At 37.3% G+C, this 21,722-nt stretch overlaps 1 protein-coding gene across 5 annotated transcripts in view; it reads left to right on the top strand.

Moving 5' to 3' along the window:
* The window catches only part of ash1 (histone-lysine N-methyltransferase ash1), a 498,911-nt gene that overhangs the window by 396,012 nt on the left and 81,177 nt on the right, over positions 1 to 21,722 (top strand). For all 5 annotated transcript variants that reach the window (XM_069848493.1, XM_069848495.1, XM_069848496.1 and 2 more), the window contains one exon: positions 16,264 to 16,507. In XM_069848493.1, coding sequence (XP_069704594.1) covers positions 16,264 to 16,507 — 244 coding nt within the window. The remainder of the gene's footprint in view (positions 1 to 16,263; positions 16,508 to 21,722) is intronic.

Below are 21,722 nucleotides of genomic sequence, written 5' to 3' on the forward strand. Positions count from 1 at the left end.
CTGCCGCAGGACCAGCAGGTGGGCGCCCGTCGTCTCCGCCGCTCCGTTGACTGCTGGCGCTCCTCGACGTCGGCCACCTCTCTCTCCTGCCTGTGGCCGGATTGGTCACAGTCCCTTCTCAATTGTCCCGGTTTGCCACAGGACCAGCAGGTGGGCGCCCGTCGTCTCCGCCGCTCCGTTGACTGCCGCTCGGGTGGCTTCGGTTGGCGCCCCCCCAGCATCCGTCGCCGTGACGCTCCTGATCCAGTGCGGTGTTGAGACTCCCGCCGCCGACTTGGCCGCCTCCATCTTGAGGGCCGCCGCCAGAGCTGCGTTGATAGTGCGATGCTCTGCTATGAGTAGCTGTTGTCTTATTTCCGGGTCTCGAACTCCGCTGCCCAAGGTGTAGGCCGCCTCTCCAGCGATGAAATCATTAGGTAGGCCCCTGAGGGCCTTATGGGCCAGTTGTTCCACCGCCATCGCGAATTCTTGTAGGGACTCGCCTGACTGTTGGACCCTCGTTTTTAGTTGGGTCCTAAATGCTGCAGCAAGTTGATGGTCACCATAACGTTCCTCCAGGGCCGCCATTATCTCAGCGGCTGTCCCATCTTCTGGAACGCTGTGAAGAATCTCCGACGCCTGTCCCTGAAGCGCGGCCAGCAGCTGAGTAGTTTTCTCTGCCGGCGTCCACCCATTGTGCTCTGCGATGGCCTCGAACTGGCGACGGAATATCGCCCAAGACGTCGTACCGTCGAACTTCGGCGTCTTGACGTTGTGTCTGGCTGAAGGCGATGGTTCCGCAGGGCCACTATAGGGAGTCCTCAACTCTGTGGCCACTTCTTGCATGGCACGTCGAACCTCCTCGGCAACTATCTGTTTATGTTCTCTAGCCTGGCGATCCACCAACGCGAGGATGTGCTTGTTTTCTACAGCATGTAGGTCCATCAGCACACACGTTTCCTCTTGACGACGTTCGAGATCGCGGATTTTGCCGTCGAAATGGTCTACCTCCTGTCTCAACTCGGCTACTGTCTCGTTTATAGTTGTAAAATTCTGGTTTAGTTTATCCAAATCGGCCTTAAGTTCGTCTTTTACGATGGCGACAATTCCATCTACGTGGGCCGAAACGCTTTCAATTTGCGTAGTGACGTCATCTTTCACTCCGCTTATGTCGCCTTTCACTCCGCTTATGTCGCCTTTCACTTCACTTATGTCACTTTTCATCTCCGTTTTCACTTCACTTATGTCGTTCTTGACCTCACTGATGTGCCTGTTTATGTCGTCTTTCATTTCTGCTTTTACGTCACTTATGTCCTTTTTCATTTCAGCTTTCATTTCCGCGATGGCTTGCAGGATCTGCTGTAGGTTCTCCATTGTCGATAATGTCCCGATTCTGACACCAATGTGAATTTTATTAGTAACAACCAGGGAAAGGATTTATATGTAAATACATATTTACTTATAAAGCTAATATAATTTATATTTTGCATTATCTTTATGTTTCACAATGTGTAGGGTTGAAAAATCCTACTTTTATTTTCCATATTTTTCCATATTTTAGAGTTTAGTACATATTTTCGTTAATTTCCATATATTTTCCATATTTCATATAAAACAGTCCATATTATATTAGGTTTAACAATAAAACAAAACAAAATTCCATTAACTTTTAAAAATACATTTCAACAATAGAGATTTAAACACATGTTCAGTAATCCCTTTAACATCAGAGTTATTTGAAAATTAGCAGTCCTATCAACAATGGGAAAGTAAGTTACAAAACTGTATTAATTTAATTTAAAATTTTTAACAGACTTCAGTTGTGCAGCTCAACAGTTAAATGCCAGTCAGAGTACACATAGGTTCAGTTTTGTAAATCATACTATAAAGACGGTAAATATGCCAAAAGTACGTCATTCAGTCAATTTAAAATCAAAACTAACAAGTTACATTTCAGAATTTAAAGAAGATGGTTTATCAACTGACAATAAAATATTATTTTGTAATTTGTGTCAGTGTGCAGTATCATCTACACAAAAGTTCCTGGTGCAACAACACATTACAACTAGTAAACATCAGGCCAACAAACAACTAAATTCCAAGCAGAGACAATTGTTTTTAACACAACCAACAACATCGAATGTAAGATCTGAGTTTAACATCGACCTGTGCCGTTCTCTCATCTCTGCTGATATTCCTCTCTACAAACTAAAGAATAAGGTCTTCAGGGAATTCCTTGAAAAATATACTCAACATACAATCCCGGATGAGTCAACACTTAGGAAGACGTATGCTCCATCCATCTACGATGAGACAATACAGAAGATAAGAGATGAAATTAAAGATAGTTCAATTTGGGTTTCCATTGATGAGACTCCCGACAAAGAAGGTAGACTTGTTGGTAATGTAGTTATCGGTTTGTTAAGTGAACAATATTCTGAACGAATTCTTTTACATTGTGATGTTCTAGAAAAGTGCAATAACAAAACTATAGTTAAACTGTTCAACGAAGCTATGGGTATCCTGTGGCCAAAGGGTATTATGTACGATAATGTGTTATTCTTTATTAGCGATGCTGCCCCTTATATGGTCAAAGCTGGACAAGCATTATCTGTTGTATATCCTAAATTGACTCATTTTACTTGTGTGGCGCATGCATTTCATCGTGTGGCAGAAGTGGTCAGAGACAATTTCCCTAAAGTAGATTTGTTGATTTCATCAGTGAAAAAAGTATTTCTCAAAGCTCCCAGTAGAGTTAACGTGTTGAAAGAAATGTACCCTGAAATTCCATTGCCACCAAAGCCAATTTTAACTAGATGGGGTACATGGCTAGAAGCAGTTGAATATTATGCCGAACATATAGACTCTATTAACAATGTTCTCCTTGCATTGGACTCTGAAGATGCAGTCTCAATTGATACTGCGAAAACAGTTACCTGTGACATAAGTGTGAAGAATGACTTAGCTCACATTCAGCATACATTTTCATGCATCATAAAAACGCTCAAAAGTCTCCAAAATAGGCACCTTTCACTATCTGAAAGTTTTGAAATTATAAATAGTACTGTGGAACAACTGAATCGTGGTAGAGGTAAAGTTGCAGATGCAGTAAGAGCTAAGGTGGACACTGTACTTTCAAAAAACCCTGGATATGAAGAACTACAAAAGGTTGTTGCTGTGATGAGTGGTGAATCAACAGTGAAGATTAACTTGGACTTATCCCCAGCAGACATTGTGAAATTGAATTATGTACCAGTTACTTCTTGTGACGTCGAACGCTCTTTTAGTCAGTATAAATCTATCCTCAGAGACAATAGAAGAAGATTCACTTTTCAGCACTTGAAAGAAATGTTTGTAACCTATTGTTATGGTAACAGACAATAAAAATTGTGTTTTGTTGAAACTACATTGGAAGATAAGGTACGTCCATTATATTTTTTGTTTAGTTTGATTAAAATGTACCAATATTTAACGTACATAGTCATTTTTTTATAATTTTAAGTCCATATTTAATTCCATATTTTGGTAAAAATCCATATTTAATTCCATATTTTGGTAAAAATAACTACATATATATTTACATATTTCATATATTTTTAGTCCATATAAATCCGTTCCCTGGTAACAACAATGTAATTTATTCTTCCAACAATAATTCGTTTCTACAATTCACCTTAAACGCTCTCGTCAACAATTGGATTTTCACTCAACACAGTATTCGTTATAGCACTCCACTGACGACAATGACAATTTACTTGGACTAGTACTAACAACAATAAAACTGTTAATCTTAACTAATATTTACAAAGCACTATTTACAAATCAGAACTATCAGTTCTCAGTTCACAGTTCTTCTAACTCAGTCACTCGAGTTCACAGTATCTCGAACCACAGACCTTCAGAGACAGTTCACTGTACTCGAACTCGGGTCCCTCCAACTGCGGTCCACTGCACTCGAACTCAGGTCCCTCCAACTGCGGTCCACTGCACTCGAACTCAGGCCTTCGGATGCTGATACAGTTGCGGACGCACACTCGAGTCGAACTCCGATACACAAGACTGGCTTGCTTGCTCTGGCTTACTCACTGACTGAATAACTGAAAACTCTGCTCGAGTTCGCTGGCGCTTCTTCTTTTATAGCAAAATCATAGTTGCGAGAAATTTCTACAGGTGTGTAGAGAATTATCTGGATATCTCCACTTCGACGCACTTCTGGAAGAGTCGGGAAGGTCCTTCCCCATTCACTGCGTTAAGTAGCAGCTGCGCGCGCAGCCTCCCCTCGCGTGTAGGCCCCTTTCCCCACTACTCCGCCGCGCGCCATCCCTCCGTGCTCCACGCGATCTGCTTTCTTGCGGGACGCTGGTCGTGAGTTCGAATCTCACGTCGTTTTAACATCAAGGTTTTCATGCTCTTTTAAACATGTTTTTTATAATTACCATGTCTCTTAGACTTTAAGATGACTTTTCAACACAGTTAATCATTATGTTCATATAAATCTACTTCTTACGCTACCTGATGATGCCTGAAAAGGCGAAAGTACCCGTAGGCTCTATTTATTTTCACATGTAGCTCACAAATTGAGTGATTGACAATAAAATGACTGTCAAATGAAGGCTGTTTGTATAATTATTTACCGGTACTTGTTTATATTGACTTGTCAGTTCAATATGTTCTCCAAATTACGTTTTAATTAATCAAACTAGTTTCTTCGAAGTTTACACAACGCAGAACTGCACGCATTGTATTCTTCACCTGACATAATTAGGAACATTAAATCCAGACGTTTGAGATGGACAGGGCATATAGCACGTATGGGCAAATCCAGAAATGCATATAGAGTGTTAGTTGGGAGGCCAGAGGGAAAAAGACCTTTGGGGAGGCCGAAACGTAGGTGGGAGGATAATATTAAAATGGATTTGAGGGAGGTGGAATATGATGATAGAGACTGGATTAGTCTTGCACAGGATAGGGACCGATGGCGGGGTTATGTGAGGGCGGCAATGAACCTGCAGATTCCTGAAAAGCCATAAGTAAGTAAGTAAGTTTCTTCGGAATAACAAATTGAATAAGAATATTATATAAAACTTCTCTCTTAACTGAGTCATATGCCCTTCTGAAATCTATGAGTAGCTGATGTACTGTGTCCAATGTCCAATGTCCAATGTCTGCCGAATACAAATAATCTGATTAATAGTCGATGTGTTATGCTTGAAACCATATTGATGATCCCTAATAATTTCATTTACATATCGATGACTGAGAACCAGACTGTTCTGGTACAATTTTCTTTTCCCGAATAGCAAGTACAAGCTTATAAATTTCGCTAGATAATGTACTTCCACCCTCCTGTATTAATTCTGCTGGAATTTGATCAATACCTGGAGACTTGTACTTTTTCAGATTTTCTATCGCAATTTCGACTTCAGAAAGTGTGGGTTCGGGTATGAATGGCTTAGCAGTTTGTACTTGAATTTCATCCCAATCATTTCTATTTGGTCTATGTACATTTAGTAATTGCTCAAAGTAGTTTTTCCATCTGTTCAGGATTGAATGAGAGTCTGCAAGCAAGTCCCATTCTCATCCTTGATCACATTTACTCTTGCCTGATATCCTTTCTTAAATTCCTTTATGTCCTTATACAAATCTCTAATGTTTTTATTCTTACTATTTGTTTCTACCTCATTCAGTTTTTCCTTCAAGTAATCTCTCTTTTTGTTCCTAGTGTACAACTTGCTTCCATCATTTATTGAAATAATTATCTCTATTCGCCTGGACTGGATCCTGTAAGAATTTCAATTTAGCCTGTTTTTCTTTCTTTCTACTACCATGCAACAATCTTCATCAAACTACAGTTTCTTTTCCTTAGTTTCATAATATCCTACGTGCTTTCCAGCTGCAATTTTGATATTATCTCTGATATTTTCCCACATGGTATTAATATCTAACTCCTTCTCAACTTAATTGGAACTTCTTAAAGTGGCAAACATGTTTGACATTTCGACCTGATAATGCTTCTTATTAGTTTCCTCGTCTTTTAATTTCGGAATATTGAATCTCCTAATATTAACTTGTTGCTCTATTCGCTCAGCTACTGATAGTCTTTCTTTTAATTCTCCAACTACCGAATAATCAGAATCACAGTCTGCCCCCATGAAGTATCGAATGTTTACTACAGTCCATGAGGATTTACTTGTCTAGTCCCTTTTAGAAAGAGAGAGAATGCTCACCATCTCTCTCTACCCTCATTTATGATGGTCGACACTCCTTCAAACAACCACGAGTTACCAGTGGCGGCATTCTCTTCCTCTTCAAATTCTGACTCCACTCCGCCAGAAAGTTCGTCCATGTCCGTGTCGTCCAAATTGAATACGAACGAATAATAAATTTCCATCTACAAGTCCATCCTTCGCCCAATAAAATTTTTCAACTTTTTCTACGTGTTTACAGGCCTTCCTCTAATTTTCTTCCGTCACTTTTGCAAGTGCGCTCATTTTTAACCTGTCACACATGTTTTTTAAGAATCCTATTCGGGGATTTCTTTCTTGGAGATCGCAGCATGCTTCCAATTCCGCTTCCGCTTTCTTTTTTCTTTTTTTTTTTTGTTTTTTTTTTTTTCTATTTTAATCCTGTTAACACCACGAGATGATATATCTGTCGCTGCAGCAGTTCTTTCGATAAAACTCGGCATAGATATTGTTTCTTTTCCGCATTTCAGTGCCTCATATTCTCCAGTAAAGAATTTATATGCATTAATAACCATGTTCATACCGTCCGACTTCAAGGCTTTCCCGCGTTTTCCCATATTGCCTACCATTATTATTAAATACAAGAGCACAACACTCATTACAATATTTAAGGTAACAGTGAAACCATGCATCTCCGAAAACATTTTAATTTGTGAATTATATTATATTAAATTGGTACAACAAGATACAAACTCGTCCACACCTGTGGAGTAACGATCAGCGCGTCTGGCCGCGAAATCAGGTGACCGGGTTCGAATCCCGGTCGGGGAAAGTTACCTGGTTGAGGTTTTTTCCGAGGTTTTCCCTCAACCCAAAACGAGCAAATGCTGGGTAACTTTCGGTGGTGGACCCCGGACTCATTTCACCGGCATTATCACCTTCATTTCATTCAGATGCTAAATAACCTGAGCTGTTGATACAGCATCGTAAAATAACCCAATAAAAAAAAGACACAAACTCACTTCACTATTCACAAAATACTACTAACTAATGAACTCAAACAACCCCGAGACACCACTGAGAGATCCACTAATTGGGTTTGCAAAAGTGTGAAGGGAGAAGGGAGGAGAAAGGGAATTCCAAGAATTGTACAAAAGGAAACCTCTTGCCCGTCACATCTGGTGGCAATCGGTAGACAAGGACAGCAGAAATCACTCCAACTTAATCCTCATGCACTGTATACTATTCGTTTATCTATCAAGATGTGATCTGTTTGGTTGTGTGTCTAGCCATCTGGAGAAGTTCAGTCATATTTATGTATGTGTATATCCTTATGTGAAAATGTTGTACTTTTCACAATTAAATTGCTTGATATGGCAAAGTTTACTAACCTAACTCCATTATCATTACTAGTTACGTGTAGCCCACATCTGTGGAGTAACGGTCAGTGCTCTGGCCGCGAAACCAGGTGGCCCGGGTTCGATTCCCGGTCGGGGCAAGTTACCTGGTTGAGGTTTTTTCCGAGGTTTTCCCTCAACCCAATATGAGCAAATGCTGGGTAACTTTCGGTGCTGGACCCCGGACTCATTTCACCGGCATTATCACCTTTATCTCATTCAGACGCTAAATAACCGAAGATGTTGATAAAGCGTCGTAAAATAACCTACCAAAAAAAAAAATAGTTACGTGTAAGCTCTCTCTTTTCCATATTATTATTATTTATTTATTCTGGTGTAGTCGGTTTAAAAATATTCCTCGGTGAAATTTTCATGTGATATCTAGATAACTCATCAAAAGTGTGTTCCAATTCCTCATAGAAGCTCTCCTTTATATGGTCGTCTTTCACTTCTGTAAGGGCATGAGCATTTTATCACACCATGTACTCTTAAGTACTAAATATGATAACCTGTCAGTGATAAATTCGATCTTTTTTACTGCTGATTGTATTCTTTTATGACTAAAGAATCCTGTTCCTAATTGGTGATTATTGCTTCCTTCCCCATAGTGTAACAAGTAATCTCGTATTTGTGATATGCCATTGCCATCTAACCTAAACTCCTGTATTCCCACAAAGTCTATTCTATATCTAGCTAGTTCTTTTGCTACTAATGTTACCCCTCCTGTTCTATATAGACTTGTGACATTCCAAGTACCAAATTTCATGGCCTTACTCCTTTGCTGTGGGCATGCGAAAGAATCAGTCCTATTTCGAGGCTTATGTGGGGTTTTGTAACATGTTCTTCATAAAGTAATGGGTTGTTAGCCCTTTTCCCAACCATCGGCTGTCCACAACTGCTTATTCAATATATTCGCAGCTACCCTCCATATCTGGAGGCCGTCTCCTCTATCCGCAACCTGAGGACGCGCCATGCCATGGTGATAGGGACCACAATACATGGTCCACTCTCATACTGTAAATATTAAGGTTCATAATGAACTATTTCCTATTGAATGCATCACTTCCACAATGTTGTTGATCCTTTTTATAAGGCATTTACAATGGAACTCATTACATCCAAGTGCCAATAACATGCCAAGTACAACATTGTCAAGTGTTGTAACATAATACATTAAAACATATGCTATTCAAAGGGCAAAGCTAATGATGTGTCCTCGTCCTTATCATCATCATCACCAGTATTACTGTTATGTGTCATTTCTGTTGTAAGTTATAGGCCATTCGGTATCTCGTGAAACCTAACTGCATGTAAGGGGAAAGAAGTGGACTGGGAACCTTCCCTCCCTCACTACACTTCCACTTGCAGGTAGCTAGGTCACTTACCCCCACCATAAGGTTCTTACTGTGAGCCACGGTGCACATAAGCATTTGTTTGTCGAGATAATGAATGACCTGTAATAAATATCTGTTGTAGAACTTGTAGATATTGTATTTCACACAAGCAATTTAATTTTCCCTAGTCACGTCATTATTAAATGGGTTATTAACAATATTTTCCTGGTCTGAAATTTTGAAGGTTGTGTTTTTCTTTGCGACTTCCCTTTTCTGTCAAGTCCAAATAAATTAATATTACATTATACTGTCAACAATAAGTGGTAGAGAGCCTTATAAATTCGTGCCCTCTTTCAGTTCATATTATTTATCGAGCCAAAGTATAGTGATTTTGGGAGGTGTATTTTTTTATAGAAGTGCAGATTTTTGTTTCTGAAGAATAGATATTAAAATGTCCCAACCACTCTGGGGATTCTGTGTTTTTGTTGGACGTATTGGATGTTTTGTTTTTGTAATCAAAATGATATGGTGCATTGCCTATTATAATTTATAATACCTTCAAATAATTTAAAAACTTACTCAAAACCATTCCCGAAATGAATCTGACATTACAATTAAAACCAATTTCATAATAAAATTTCAAATAATAATTCAATAATAAATATAAATGTAATCTCCAATTTACTTTACTTAACTAGTCTTTTTTTTTTTACCTAAACACTCATTTGCTATTAGGAATGAAACCTGTTTTAATCTATTCTACGTGATAAACCTCAGACTGTCTCTCTTCCTCACAGGCACTTCGAAACCTGCAGTTTTTAGATAAGTCCTGCCCAACATATTTTACCATATGATTTTGATTCACTTACCTTTCGTCAAGGTAAAATATAGGCTAGTATTGCTTGATTCTCTGATATTGTACAATGGGCGCAAAAACTTCAACCATGCTGCAACTATATAATTTCGTTGCATGAGGAATTTTCTTCCATCATGGGTTTTTATGCTAGAATCCAGCTGTTCCAGTAGCCTTCGAGCAAGGCACTGGGATGAGCCACTCTGCTAAGCATTCTCACCAGTACCCAAGAGATGCAAAGTTGTTACTATGACTTCGTGACAAGGTGCTCTTTTGTGTTCTTGTTATTATAATTATGTTCCATGGCATCATACACAGACTACATTGGTTTGTAAATGTTTTAGCCCCAGCGTCAGAATTCATCATCATCCTGAATACATCCGGTGTAGGAGCCTTCATGTTCCCCTGTTCTGGAAACTCAGCAATGCAAGTGTTCACACACAAGGCGCTACTTTTGCAGCTGCAGTCATGCTGCAGGTTTCCATCTCCGTGTTGACTTCTCAAAATACATTTTGTGGTTATGTTCGCATTATTAAGAAACTCATGCGAAAGCTTACTTATCTATTATTTGCTTTTCTGTCCTAACTAGTTCAGAAATTGGCATTATTTTTACTATAAAGCTTTTAAAAACGCCTATATACTTAAATGATAACCAACAGCATATTCACCTAATCAATGTTGGCAACCCTCCTGTTTGAAACTACGCTACAGAAAATTTAAAAAGTGAATTATATCGCCAGCAATTATGCTCAGACTGTGTTGTGCTTTGTACGATAACGAAGTTTTGGATGTCTTGTTGTCCGTTTTCTTGAAGTGTCATATCCATTGCTGTTGGTATTCCTTTATTTTCTCAACAATGTTTCTAGTCTTGGGAGAGGTCTTAGGAAACGCAATTTGTCACTTTCCCCCTTTTTTAAATACAAAATCTAAGTTTTACATCCAAATGTTAGACTGGCATTTAATTTTGTGTCATTTGTTACCTGTTGACCAAAGTTTCTTTTAGGAATATATTTATGGTAATCACTTTCACGTGTTAAATGTAAATTAAGTTTGTAATACCTAGTTGACTAGTTTCAGTTCAGTGGTAGCCATCTTTAGAACGAACTTAATTTACATTTAACACATGTAAGTGATTATTATAAGTATATTCCTAAGTGATACAGTGTTGAAAGTGTGTAATCAAGATGTATAAAGTTTCTTTATAGACATTCTCTAACTTCCCCTTCGAACTGAAAATATTTTGATGTAACTGAACAGTTAATAGAATTATTTGAGGGCACGGTTTATTCCTAAGAGCAAACAAAAGCAAGCAGTCCAAAATAACTATATATATATATATATATAATGTGTTAAAAAGTCATTTCAGTTACACTAGTCGCCTGGAATCTGAAAGCATAGCGGCCGGAATCTGAAAGCATAGCGGCCATTAGCTTCGTCTGTAAAACATAGAGTGCTCATGCATGAGCATGTACTACAGTACTGCTTCTACCTACTGTGTGACGTCACTCAAGCTTGCAGATCACAGACGTGAAGTGTACATATTTTTCTCACACCTTTTTTCTTCAGATCCCATAAGAATGTATAAATGACGTTTTACTGTATTACTTCTGTGTTCTTGGCTCCTTTGTTGTGCTCATTTATGAGTATAATGATTTTTTTTGCAATAAATATTAATTCATAACATCTCAACAATAGATGGACATTTTGTTATTTTTCATCGGTATTATAAATATACTGTACACATATTTAGATAAAATATGTCATTTTATCTGTGAGATGTAATTTTAGTTTTAATTCAGGGAAATAAGTGAAAAGAATACTAGTAAGAGACAGAGGACAAATAACTGCAGCATTTTCTTGTAACTAGTTTGTACAAAGTTTAATAAACCATTGCAAATGTGTAAACAATGTAATTGTCACTAATACTACACCTGATTATACTGAGAATTTGAAGATTCACGTATCAATATATGATTTTTTATGGGTAAAACAAAACTTTAAAAGTCGTTTTTCCCAAAATTGCAATTTTACTTATTTCTGTATTGAACCAAGATATCAATATGTACAGTAAAACCCCGATAAGAAGCTGTTCAAGGGACCGGGTGTGAACCGCATATTAACCGAGACCGCGTATTAGGCAGGTATACTAATTTTGACTTATATACAGTATCTATTAGCATTTTTCTTTATTAAAATACATGATTCATGAAAGATAATACAATATTACTCCATTATGTAATTACTGTACTGTATGTCAAAGACATTTACAATATGTACTGTACTTAATTCTTTCGAAAAAAAAAAAAGCCATTTATAGTTGTTTGCCGTGTGCGTGTTCTCCAAGTCCTCATGTTTACCACACTTCAGTTTTCTGCGATTACATCCTCCCTACATCACAGCTGTAGTGATTGAGTCACGATTTTTTATTATCGTTCTTAATGTCGATGATGCGATTCCTAATGAATCAGAGAGTTGTTTCTGATTAAGAGTACTGTTCTCATCATACTTTCGTAAGATTTCCAATTTTTTCGACACAGAAAGTGCTTTTTGTTTAACATTCATTGTAATCACATTCACAGACACCTCAATACACTAAAGGAAAATAAACTGACCAGCAAAAATTTCCAGAATTTTATTACAGCCGAGTGAGGAATGACGTTTGAGAGAGAGGGTTAGCAAGAGGGTGAGGTATTGTAACTGTATGTAGGCTTTAACCATGCAGGTAAAGAGTCGAATAAGAGGGCATAACAAGAGGGTGGAGTATACTAAGGTATGAAGTATGAAGGTTTAAATGCGCAGGTAAAGGGTCGAATACCAATACTTTTCAGGTTAATGGCACCAGTGAGTTCAGTGACCAAGATGTTTCATTGCTGTTACAGTACATTGCTGAAAATTACATCGAAAATATTCCACAAAAATAGCGTATTATGCGGGACTTGAGCGCAACAAACAGGGTATTTTATAAAGGCGTTATATATGAAATGTTCAGGGACCGGACAAAAAAAGCATATTACATGGGATAGCGTAATAAGCGGGTGTGTCTTATCAAAGTTTTACTGTATGTGTTTGAAATTATTGTTAAGAAAAAGAAAACATCAACTGGAATGCAATTGGTGACATGGTACACACTTAAATGTTTGTGAAATACATAAAACTTAGGAACATAAGTGTGATATTTCTCATTCCATGTATTTAATAGTGAAACGAAATAAGCAAGCATTTAACAAATGAATGTATTTTGTTATCTCAATGCAGAAGTTTTCCGTTTTGTTAAAATGTGGAACGGAAAAGTTATGTTCAATTTTTTTTTCAAACATATTTGTTTCTGTTTACTTTTATTTTAAGAATTATCATAGTGTTATCATACCAAATGTGAAGTCAGTAAGTAGACCACAGCTTACTCATGGCAGATGCTAGGTATCACATGCACATGCCTAGTTGAATTCAAAATGGCGACTGTGCTCGTTGAGTCTGTGACCGAATAGCAGCAAGCTGTTGTGCGTCTTTTGTGGGTAAAAGGACTTCCTGCAAAGGATATTCTTAAGAAAATGTTTTCTGTTTCTGATGAGAAGTACTTTTTACCTACAACTGAGTCGATAAATATTCTCAAGGACACTCAAGTTGTGGATGAAGACTGGCCTTGACATCCTTTTCAGACTGCATCAGCAGTAAGTGTAAGATTAGTGGAGGAGAAGGTTCGACCTGATAGGCAATTAATGATAGTGTAACGGATGCAGAGGGTATTTTCATGGTCTATTCAACAGCATAATGCATGATCATTTGAATTTCCGAAAAGTGTGCACACAGTGTGTGCTCAGGAAATGATTCAGAAACACAAACTGAACTGAATGGGCCTGCCCTTGCTACATCTCTCTGGATACATAGATGGAAAAGACATGCCTAACAGAATTGTTAAGGTACGGTCACACGTCGCTACTTTTGCAGCGATGCAGTACAAAAAACTGTGCAACTCTCGAACTGCGACGTGTGAACAACGGTGCAACCCGAAAAGTAGCGGCTGCCGAACCTGCTGCCCGCTACTTTTCCATGCTGCGCGCAACTTAAAAGTAGCGACGTGTGAACAGGGTTCTCAGGGTTGCAGCCGCAGCAGTTTTGTCGAAACTTTTGCTGCAGTTGCGACCAGTGCTGCCACCCATATGTGCCAATGATACTTTTATTGTTTGGATGTATTTTAATGTTAGATGTGATGAAAATAAATTATTTGTAACAGTTATTAAATGCACAACACAGTCTGAGCAAATTTGCTGGCGATATAATTCACTTTTTAATTTTCTGTAGCGTAGTTTCAAACAGGAGGGTTGCCAACATTGATTACGTGAATATACTGTTGGTTATCATTTAAGTATATAGGCATTTTTAAAAGCTTTATAGTAAAAATAATGCCAATTTCTGAACTAGTTAGGACAGAAAAGCAAATAATAGATAAGTAAGCTTTCGCATGAGTTTATTAATAATGCTAACATAACCACAAAATGTATATTGAGAAGTCAACACGGAGATGGAAACCTGCAGCATGACTGTGGCTGCAAAAGTAGCGCCTTGTGTGTGAACAGACTCGCAACCTCCAGTTGCAACTTTTGCAGCACTCGGGTTGCACAGCATGAAATGTAGCGTGCAGCGCGCTACTTTTGGCTTACGTGTGAACACGACACGCAACTTTTGCAGCTGCAGTACAAAAGTTGCGCAGCAAAAGTAGCAACATGTAACCATACCTTTACCAGAGGCGAATTATAGATGTATCACTTTCAATCTGAATCCAAGCATGCTGCTTAGCAATAAACTTCACTTTCAATCCAAGAAATTCGGAGTACACTATTAACAGGAAAGGCTATGCTCACAGTGTTTTAGGACTCTGTGAGAATGCGAGTGTTGCATTGTACTGTGAAATTCTGTTGATACTATGGGATCCAATTCTAAAAATGTCATGCCTACTGACTAGAGAAGTTCTGCTCCATCATGACAGTGCCAGCCTTCATACAACTCGATTAACCCTAACCCAGCAGACAATAGGAACAGTTAGCCTGAAACTTCTTGAACATCCACCTTAGTGTCCTGATTTAGCTCAAAGTGATTTTCACTTGTCCACCAAAAGCACACGTTTGTGACATGCTTCACAAATGATGGAGTTGAACTTTAGGTACAAAAATGGCTGAGACAGTACTTCTTTGCTGTACATTTCATGATGCTATAAAGTGGTTGAATAAGGCCCATAACACACTTGCAGAGTTTTCGCCAGCGAGAAATGTGTTGCGAGAAAATAAAAAAATTGATAACATGGATTCAAATGGACGTCCACACACTGGAAGAGATTCTCATTCGAGGAAAAAACCTTGCGCGAGTTTCTCACTGGAATCGGTAGCTCGGTGATATCAAAGATGTTTGACATTTATACTCTTTATACGATTGAATATAGAAAAAGATATCACAGTTGGCGATGAATTGTATTGTTTTTATTTGAAAATGAGGAAAGATGGCTGATAATTGCAGTCAGAAACTTATCGAACTTGTACGATGTTACCCGTAGGCCTATTTATATGATACACGGGATGAAAACTATAAAAACACGAAACTTAAAGAAGAAATCTGGAGACAAATATCAGATTATCTGAAAATAAATAGGGCTATATTTTATTTTGATGAGATTTAATAATATTAATTAAACATTTGAAATAATGTATCTATACAGTATGTCTTAACAGTGTACATAATTTTAAACAGAACATAGCAAAGAATCCTCTTATCATATCATGAATGGCAAAAAGCTGTGATCCATTCAACCTGAAATAACACCTAAACGTATCATCATTCAAATCGAAACCAGTGTCCAAAACTCGCCCTTATTTTCGTAAGATACAATGTATTTTCAGATATTTCTGGCTTTAATTTTAGGCCTACTCTTTATTTTCATTAACAAAGTATGTTCATGTAACTCCATTTCCTCATCATCTGAATACTCAGATTCAACATAGCGTTCGTATGTAATTTGTAAAGTACGACAATATACTTACAGGTTATATATTTAAGTACGACAAATACATAACCTATAATATTTCTCCCGACGAGTCATTACTATAATCAGATAAATGCTTTTTGCATGAAGGCAGTGGATAGATGATCATAGCAAGGTGTGATCTGTGATAGCGAGAACTCGCCAAGTGTGTGGAGGAAGGCTCTTTGCCTCTTTCTCTCAACAAATTTCTCGCTAGCGAAAACTCTCCAAGTGTGTTACGGGCCTAAGTCTCTCAATATTGGTGGAGATTATGTTGAGAAATAAATGAAAATGTAAATGTAACAATAAATGTACAAGTTCGTTTTTTTTTAATAACTGTTTGTGATCTATTTTCTGACTTCTCCTCGTAAAATAACTTTTCTAGTTACTTTTCTCTCAGTAAATTACTTATGAATAGATATGTATTTTTAGTAGTTAACACACGAGTGTTACAAATATACTTGAAAGGAAAGATTAATCAAAGCATTTATCTGTCTCATTCCAGGTGAAACGTCTGCGTGAACGTTTGAAGCAAGCATCACGTAGAGAAGAGTCAATGTTATGCAACTATGCTCGACCACAAGTGAAGCAGTCAGATGTCTTCTTAACACAGCTCAACGCTCTCTCCAGCCCCCGGAACATTCGAACACGCAGACTAGCGCAGGCTGAGGATAATCCTGAGTTAACAAGAACGGCCAGACTGGCATATGTACTTCGTGACCTCTACAATATTGTGATAGCAGCCAAAGGTAGTTTTCCTTTGTTCTTATATAAGATGTATTGTTGCAAAATAATTTATTTTTACTATTTATGCAACGTAGCATAGGGACCAATGAAAACAGATAATGTAAGAAATTTATTAACTAACCGAGTAGAAAATACTACAGTCACTAGTACTGCATTTCTATATTAACTGTAGTAATTATAAAAACAGCTAAATAACTTCGAGAGGTCCAGTGATTTCTACGCTCGTTTCTGGACCTGAGTTAACACAGGTTCAAATTCGGCTGAAGTGATGGATCTTCGAAAAAAAAAAACTGCAGTATAGCTTCTCCTGGGGGAGAAATATAATTGAAAATCCTATATTACATGAAGTTTATACTGTATAAACAAATCTTGCAAACATTCGATCATGTAATATCGCATACAAAAATCTACAATCAGTCTTTGTGTCATGCACCTACAGTTTCAATTTCAGCTCCGTAAGCATTGCCTATAACTCAACATATAATATGTTTCGATATCTATACTTCATCACTGAACCGTGATACAGTGATCACTCAGGTATTTACCTTCTTATATGTAAAGAAATTTAGGAAAAACCAATGCAGAAGGACTATTTTTTTCAGGCTTCATTCTGAAGTTTACTGTCACTTTGCCTTAAAATACCACACCTTAATAATAATAATAATCTGTGGTGCTACAGCCCGTGAAGGGCCTACACCGACCAGCCGGCTGCTGGCCTCACGCTCACATGCCGAAGCAGAGGTGGACAATCATCCAACCAGAATGGAGGTATCGTGTGGTTAGCACAATGATCCCCCCAGCCGTTTGTAGCTGGTATTCGCAACCGGATTTCGTACTTATCGTAGCTCCCCAAGTGCATCACGATGCTGGGTGGGCACCGGTCCCATGCACTGGCCGAAATTTCATGAGAAAATTTTTTCCCCCGTGAGGACTCGAACCAGCACGCATTCCATAACACGAGTCCTAGGCAGGATGCCTTAGACCGCGACGCCACGGCACAGGACAAAATACCACACTTTACTGTTCTTAATTCATAACATTGTAAAATTAGAGTAAGTTTCATCTTAACAATAGGAGGACTTTTGTTATTTTCCATCAGTCATATAATTTTAACATTAATAGCTACCATCAGCTAAATGACTATAACTGGACGTGTGTATGTACCTATCAGATATTATGTTCTGAATGCAAATTGAGAAGAGCAATATGAACTTAAAAAAATTTAAGAAATATTTTTTAATTCTGCATTATTAAATGTGGTTTTTCCTTGTTCTGAAATGTTTACTAGTAAGTGTTATTTGTGATTCATTATTTTTCTTCAACTTTTAGGATAGGGATTTAAAGGTGGACACCGAAACAAAAATGTGTTTTTTCTCGTGTCCTGTATTTTGAAACATTAATGTTAATTTATTTTTGTGTGTTTCCGAAAATTATATATTTTTTTTTTTTTAGATTTTTGCAATTGTAGTTTCTCGAATGTGACTAGTAATTAGGTACAGAAACATGTTGCAATGAAACAAGAAAATATGTTGTCAAGTAAAATAGTAATTTATATTTCTCAAACAAGTGTTTGAGTGGGAATGAAATGAACGTCTTCTTGTGATTATCATTTGGACAGAAGAGGGAAAACCTTAGGGTATGGTATACTGTAAGCAGTGTAAACTATCCGTGCATGACATAAGTGCATTTCTCTTGTGCCAGTGTCATGCATCCAAAGTGATATTAAAAACTTTTTCCTTACATTTTTAACTATGTCGTGAGTGTACCTTACTTTCTTATTGGTTTTTAAGGAACCAGGAGGTTCATTGCCGCCCTCACATTAGCCTGCCGTTGATCCTACCCTGAGCAAGATTAATCCATTCTCTATCATCATATCCCACCTCCCTCAAATCCATTTTAATATTGTCTTCCCATCTATATCTCGGCCTCCCCAAAGGTCTTTTTCCCTCTGACCTCCCAACTAACACACTATATGCATTTCTGGATTCGCCCATACGTGCTACATGCCCTGCCCATCTCAAATGTCTGGATTGTACCTATGCAGTGTAAAATATTACCATGACAACTAAAACTTAAGGTTAAGCAAAGCCTACATGGTATGTAGTCAAAAAACAAAGTACAATAAAAATATAAGGAAAGAGTTTTTGATGTCACTGTACTGTTCACACACAAACACACACATTCTTACTATGTATCATTGCTGCAACAAGCAGTACAACTATTTGTGAGCAGGTTGTGGTTGTGTTAATCATCATCATCATAACCATTTCACGTATTAGTCCTAGGGGCCTGTTACGGTCTCTATCCAGTGCTTTTTAGGTCTTCCCAAGTTCCTTTTGCCTCTTGGATATATCAGTTGTAGGGCATCCTGGCAACATGTTCTTTCCAGTTCAGTAGGTACTGCGTAATTGAATCTACTTTTAATTCTTTAAGAATGTTCTCATTCCTTTTATGGTCAAGGAGGGAGTAACCAGCAGTTCTTCTCATAAATCGCATTTTGGCTGTTGTACGTCTCCTTTCATCAGCTTTTTTGATGGTCCAGGCTTTGCTTCCATATGTGAGAACTGGTCGAGCAAGAGTTTTATATACTCTGTCACTGGACTTGACCTGATTGATTACACCTAGAATCTTGGTGACTTTGAAAATTTTAATTTTCATATCTTCTTCATCAGCAAATAAGAGATTGTAGCCAAGGTAATTGAATGAATTAACACGTTCTATTAAAATATTATTTACACAAATTTTACTCTGAATTGGTTCTGTGCCTAAAAATGCCATTACTTTCGTTTTCTCTGTTGAGACTGTCATATCAAATTTGGAAGCAGTATTTTCTAAGTTATGTATGGCACGTTGGAGTTGGAATTCCATTCTTGCAATAATAATAATCTGATCTTCTGCAAACAATAATGCATCGAGATGGGAATTTCGGCTTAGTGGGATTCCAGCATGAAAGTTTTGTCTCCATAAGTGAATAAGATGGTTCATGTATATAATAAACAGGGATGGAGAAACGCCCCAGCCCTGTCGGACACCTTGATTTATGGGTGCCCAGGTGGAGAGTCTGTCTTCGATTTGTATAGCAATTTGGTTGGTTTTATATATATTATATATTGCAGTAATGAACTGATTAGGTACATTATCATTGATCGATATCTCAAGGAGGAGTTGTTGCCTGTTAACTTTATCAAAAGCTTCAACTAAATCAATAAAACCTATATGTGTTTGAATATTAAATTCTCTGTTTTCTTCAACTAATATTTTGAATGTGAAATAATTGTCGCAACAAGACCTTCCTTGTTATGTTAATATGATATATATGATATGATATATGATATATATTTCTTCACAGCACTTCTTTACATGTAATGGTGTACCTCACATTTCTGTATCCGGTGCCACCATTAACATATTATTACAATAACACATTATTTACAGTACACGTCTACACACATACTCTCAGTTCCGCTATATACCTTTTTTTTTTATACTTGGTCAATCTCCCCTTCAGTATTTCCCTACATTTCATTTGCTATTCTCTATTTGTTCATTAATCCTTCTATAAATTATCATATTGAATTACTTGCCTATTTGTTCTTTGACCTTTTATTCAATTACTGTTCCAACATTCAAATGTTAGTACTAATTTTGTGCTGACACTTGTTCATTTCTCTAAACCCTTTCTCACTATTTTCACTCATTTCAATTTGCGCTCACTTTCACTTTCACACTATTCTGCTTACACCTAATCCATTGTCACTATTCTCACTTCTTATAAATACTTATATTTTATTCTACACATCTGCTTATACACTCTCTCTCTCCCCTATACTTCTCGATCTTTTCCAGTTTCACTATACTTGCACTTTTTGATCACAACCCCACTATTTTTTTACACATATAAAATATCTCTGCTAAATCCTCAACTGTCGCAAATTCTGACCTTTCTTTACTGTTCGTCTCTGCCTTATTTCTGACTTTGTCTTCCTTTCTATTTATTTCTTCTTCTTTTCCTCTTTTATTTCCCCCCCCCCCCACGCTTTCACTTTCACATACTAGATTTCCACTTACACTTGCACCCTTATTCTTTACACTACTTTCTTCCCTATCACTTCTTGACTCTTGGTTTCTCTTTTTATCACCCCTCGCCTTTTTTCTAGCACCCGTGTTGTTTGTTCCGTTATTGTCAGCATTCCTTCTGCAGTGCGCTAACCTTACCGCCATCGTATGGAAACTAGGAATCCGCTTACATTGCATGCTCATGTTACTGTTTTATTATGTTAATAATAATAATAATAATAATAATAATAATTTATGTATTTATACTGGTAGAGTTAAGACCATAGGGCCTTCTCTTACACTCTACCAGGTCACAATGTGTACAAGCAGTGAAATTTAACAATATAATAATTACTACTATAATAATTAAATACTTCAGTGCTTATAATGTCTGGAACTTCTAGGGAATCTATTTAATGATTGCTAGATAACCATTTTTTTTTCATTGTTTTTTATACATTATGAAAGCTCTCAACGTTATATGTTATAAATTTCTATGTATCTAGCAGAAAAGAAGCCATTATAAAGATATTTCATTTAATAACACTTGCTATGAGACTTAATCCACTCAAAAGAAAACTAAGGAAAAATACAATGGAACGGTGTTTATGGGGGACAGGATGGTGAAGTGAGAACATATGTAGGAAATATTTCAATGATCTGTAATGTATAAGGAGAAAAACAACAAGAACATTGTTCAGAATTAAACCTACTAGGACTGTCTCATTGAACATCTGAATGAATCCAGAAGTAAACACTGCAGAACTATAAATCCAGATAAAAATAGAGACAGAGGGAGAAAACCAAAATTCTATCAAATTGATCCATGGAAAGAAGTCTGCAGTGCTAATGAGTTTGATATAAAATAATGCATGAAATATGTTACCATTTTTTTCTGCTACAGTATCACGTATTTATTATTGATGAAATTTGTATGTATGAAATGAATCAAAGGAGATTGTAAATCTGTTTTTAATGAACATGTTGTAACTTTTAATTCGACACAATAATGTTACTTTTATTGTCAACAATAATGGCTTTCTATTTCTGAATTTTAAACAGTCCCGTCAACAATAGGTATTTCACTCCACACAGCAACACAGTATTCGTTATTGCACTCCACAGACGACAATGACAATTCACTTGGATTATTGAGAACAA

Source organism: Periplaneta americana, chromosome 15, assembly GCF_040183065.1.
Source record: "Periplaneta americana isolate PAMFEO1 chromosome 15, P.americana_PAMFEO1_priV1, whole genome shotgun sequence".
NCBI classification, from domain to species: Eukaryota; Metazoa; Arthropoda; class Insecta; order Blattodea; family Blattidae; genus Periplaneta; species Periplaneta americana.